General features: G+C 40.9%; 1 protein-coding gene across 1 annotated transcript; it reads right to left on the reverse strand.

Moving 5' to 3' along the window:
• Window positions 1-31: 31 nt before the first annotated feature.
• LOC121918042 (low-density lipoprotein receptor-like) lies at window positions 32-3,368 on the reverse strand. Its single transcript, XM_042444155.1, has 2 exons — window positions 2,720-3,368; window positions 32-531 (listed from the first exon to the last, which is right to left on the reverse strand). The coding sequence occupies exons 1-2, from the start codon at window positions 2,931-2,933 to the stop codon at window positions 359-361; spliced, it is 387 nt and encodes a 128-aa protein (XP_042300089.1). The 5' UTR covers window positions 2,934-3,368; the 3' UTR covers window positions 32-358.
• Window positions 3,369-4,105: the final 737 nt, after the last annotated feature.

A 4,105-nucleotide genomic window follows, 5' to 3' on the forward strand; every position in this document is an offset into this window, starting at 1 on the left:
AGGCTTCTAGGTGCCTCTGAATTTTCCCAGGCCTGCTGTTCTGCTTCTGCAGTATTAAACCCAGTTAATGTACTGCTGCAATTGTAAGCTGCTATTCCAAGTCCCAACCAGAGAAACAGTTAGAAGCAGTTGTTCCGAAGATTTCAAGTTTCAAAGCAACTACATTCATCTTGCCAAAAGAGAAATTATACAGAGAGAGCAGACATTTTGCAGAAAGGGAGCAACAATGGATAAGCAATAATTTTGGTGAGGAGAGGGGCATGTTTTGCAACAAATCAGGGGAAAGAAGAGAGGAGCTCATTCAGTCTCTCAAATGCAACATTCTCAACCTGAAGCTCCATCTCTTGACTACAGACATTCACCAAGTGCATTCAGGCATATTGTGCCTCACCTCAAAGACTGTGATGGCAAAAGGGTGAGCCAATTTCTCCTCGTTCACAAGGATGGTCTTCCTGTTTCCTCCATCCACATCAATGCTGGAGACCGAGTGGTACTTGGAGTCTACCCAGTAGAGGCGCTGGTTGACTAAGTCTAGCAGAGAAGAAAGATGTCAAATTATGCCTTTCTGTTTTTATGAACAGAGACTGGCCAAACACTGTGAGAGATGAGAATGGAGAGCAAGATACTTGTGCAACGAATATTTCATTCACTTATCACTGCATCCCTTGATGGTTCACGATAGGGAGCATCTTTCAAATGGAGCCAGAGGTTGCAAAGAAAGGCTATCAATTTCAGGTCAAGATTCTTCATATCAACCTCTAAAACCCTGACTTCACTTTACATACAACTGTCACACTTCTTCAAGGAAAGAAGTTCCCAAAAAGATGTGCTCAGATGTTTGCCTGATGAAACACCATGCATTTCAATAAAAAAGAAAAACACTACCCGAACAACTTAAGAACCATGTTTGGTTCCTTGCCATTGTGGGAAATCATAATCATGTTTAAGATCTCAGTTTTTACTCAACAAGCATCTTTTCTCTTGATACCCTTCCCAAGCAAATTCTTAACAGAAACCAATTACTTTGGCAGTAGTAATGAGCAACAAAACCAATTACTTTTAACATACAGTATTTAATTAACAATTTGTAAGCCGCTCTAATAGCCTTTTGGCTGAAGAGTGGGGTATAAATTTGGGAACAAAGGCCTTTTACAGACCGCCGGAAAAGGGCAGTCTGGCAGCACCTCCGCTTGCTCTGCGAGGGAGCCGCAGCTTACATACCAAGCGGCTCCCTGGCGGAGTAAAAAGAAGCCCCAAAATGGTGCTTCTTCTTGCGCCACGCTAATGATGCTGCAAGGTGCCAATGGTGCATTCATGACATCATCAGTGCCATGCGACATGTGGACGCTAGGCGTCCACGACGTCAAAATGGCGGCACCTGTGTAGAACGGGCGCCGCCACTCTGTATGTCCCCAGGAAGTACTAGGGTTAGGGCATCCAGAATGGACGCCCTTTCCTAACCCTAGTACATCCTGGGGACGTACTTTACGCCTGTCTGTAATAGGCCAAAGACACTTGAAGAATTTATTGGTATGGGTTAAGGAAAATTATTATAAATTGATTTAGAAATGGTATTTGACACCAGTGAGATTACATAATATTGATAAGAGTACTTCAAAAAATTGCTGGAGAGGTTGTCAAGAGATAGAGTCATATATGCATATGTGGTGGCAATGTAAATATGTACCAAAAATTTGAGGAAAAGTGATAATAGAAAGTCTTATGAATATAAAAATAGACAGAAGTCCAAATATAGTATTATTGTCATTATATAACTAAGAGAAATTGAAAAAAGAAGAAAAAAATCTGGTAACAAATTTGATTACAGCAGTGAGACTAATTATAGCAAGATGTTGGGAAACGAAATAACTGTAGAATTGGAGGACTGGTATAAAGAGGTATGGAAATTAGTGATTAATGATAAATTGACCTGCAAATTTAGAGTAAAAATGGAATTATGGAAAAGAAGCAATATTGATGGAATTTGGAAAGAATTTATTGAGAAAGTATTGAGAATAGAAGATGGAAGATTACCTCCATGAGAGGAACTGAGATTTTGGATGGAATATAAGGATGGAAATGGCTCTGGGGAAGGGAGCACTGAGGTGGGATATTAAAGATATTTAGACAAAATGTAATAGAATGTAAGAAATATATATACAGAATTATGTATTGTATAATAATCAGTATTCAATGTATGAATCTTTATAATAAAAATTAAAAATTAAAAAAAATTAAAAAGAGCAGGGTGTTATTAAATGACCAATAATGCAAAATCTGCTTTTGTTGCTAAAACAAAGTCAGCCCTGAAACTACATCCAGCCCTGCAAAGCTATTTTTGCAGCTCCTGCCTTTCCCAACTGATGTCTTCCTATTGCTTTTGAATTTGGTGTCATGGCAGAACAAACAAACAAACATCGTTTTGCTGCTAAAATAAGGTGTGTAGGGTATTCCCACCCTGATTTAGGCTAGAATCAAAGCATCCAAGAAGTGCAATTTCAGTCTAAAACAAGTGACCCATTTCCCCAAGCACCTTCTTTTAGGAACTAAATGTAGATTTGTACTCAGGGAATGGCAGCAAGAGGGAGGGGTCTGTCTTGTAGTAGGAACTTATGAACAATGCAAAATTCCCCCCCCCCCCCCCCCCCCGCCCCACTGAAGCTTCCCCTGTCCCAACCTATTCTTTGTGGGAAATTTTGCACAGCTACACAGGACATACCAAGTGTTATTCCATTAGGCCACTGGACACCTTCTGTCACCAAGGAAAAGTTGTCCACTCCATTCAAGCCACTTTTGGCGATTTTTGCAGACATGCCCCAGTCAGTCCAGTACATGAACCTAACAACAGCACAAGGGAAGGGAGAGACACAGAAAGATAGGAAGAATATCAGTTTGAGCCAGCTAACCCCATGCCCCCTTCTGTCAACAGACATTACACCTGCTGAGCCCTGTTTCTCCTAGTGGCATCTCTTGCCCCAGTGCCATGGTTTTCTTCCCATTTGTGCCTATAGCAGTGATGGTGAACCTTTTACAGACCGAGTGCCCAAACTGCAACCCAGACCCCACTTATTTATTGCAAAGTGCCACATCTCTCTGGCTTTCTAGTAAGAAACTCTGGCAAACTCTGTGTTAAGAGTGACAGCATGTGTGCCCACAGAGAGGGCTCTGAGTGCCACCTCTGGCATGCGTGCCATAGGTTCGCCATCACTGGCCTATAGCATGCAGCTGAAATAGGAAACCTCTGGCCCAACATGTGGCCTATAATACCTATGAGTCCCATGCAGCATGGCTAATAGTAAAAAGTTATGGGAATCACGGACCAAAACATCTGAAGGATTAAGCTTTCTAAAACTTTTGGAATTTCAGATTTGTCTATGTTTGTTTCTGTGTTGTAAGTCAAATAAAGAATTTATTTTAAAAAAAAGGAATTTCAGATTAATGCTCTATATTTTTACTATAATTGGTTGTCTGTTTTATTTTGTGTTTGTGTGTGTAGCTTTTTTTTTTGCACTGACATTTACTGTTCTAGTTTACTATTCCATTTTAGTACTGTATTCTAGTATTTTATATTGAAGTAGTTATAAATGTTCCTGTTGTGAAGTGCCATACATATCAATTATAAAAAAAAAGATTGAAGTTTCAGCAGCTTTGGTGTAAAGGAAAACCAGGACTTGACTGTTGTTGTTTTTAAGTGTCCTTTAAAAAACCCTGTTGGATCCACCACAGCTGCATAGGAAGGCACGTTTTTACAAAGTTAAGACCACTGGCCCCTCTTCCTCAGTACTGTCTACCTGCAAATGCAAGTGGGTCAACTTGGGGGCTTCTGCAAACCAAACATGTACTCTGCCTTTGAGTGGTAAAGCCTCCCTATCAGCCCTTTTGCCAGTCCTCCGGTGCCACCTTCTTGACCCAACCTTGTTCACAATGCTGAGAAGTGAAGGCTTGACCTGTAACATATTACCCTGGGGCAGGGGAAGGTACCTAGAGTTTAACCACACCCTTCAAACTTCAAAATGTAATGGCTGGTGACTTAGGTCCAAAACACACTGCAGAAATAATCCAGTTTGAGTCCGCTTTAACTGCCCTGGCTCGGTGCTAGAGAATC

The sequence above is a fragment of the Sceloporus undulatus genome, unplaced genomic scaffold (assembly GCF_019175285.1).
Source record: "Sceloporus undulatus isolate JIND9_A2432 ecotype Alabama unplaced genomic scaffold, SceUnd_v1.1 scaffold_3347, whole genome shotgun sequence".
NCBI classification, from domain to species: Eukaryota; Metazoa; Chordata; class Lepidosauria; order Squamata; family Phrynosomatidae; genus Sceloporus; species Sceloporus undulatus.

Coding starts and splice junctions, on each gene's coding strand:
- LOC121918042 (XM_042444155.1), bottom strand. CDS start 2,933: ATGTCTGTTGACAGAAGGGGGCATGGGGTTAGCTGGCTCAAACTGATA. Junction 532..2,719: donor GCCTAATGGAATAACACTTG/GTATGTCCTGTG, acceptor CTTCTCTGCTAG/ACTTAGTCAACCAGCGCCTC.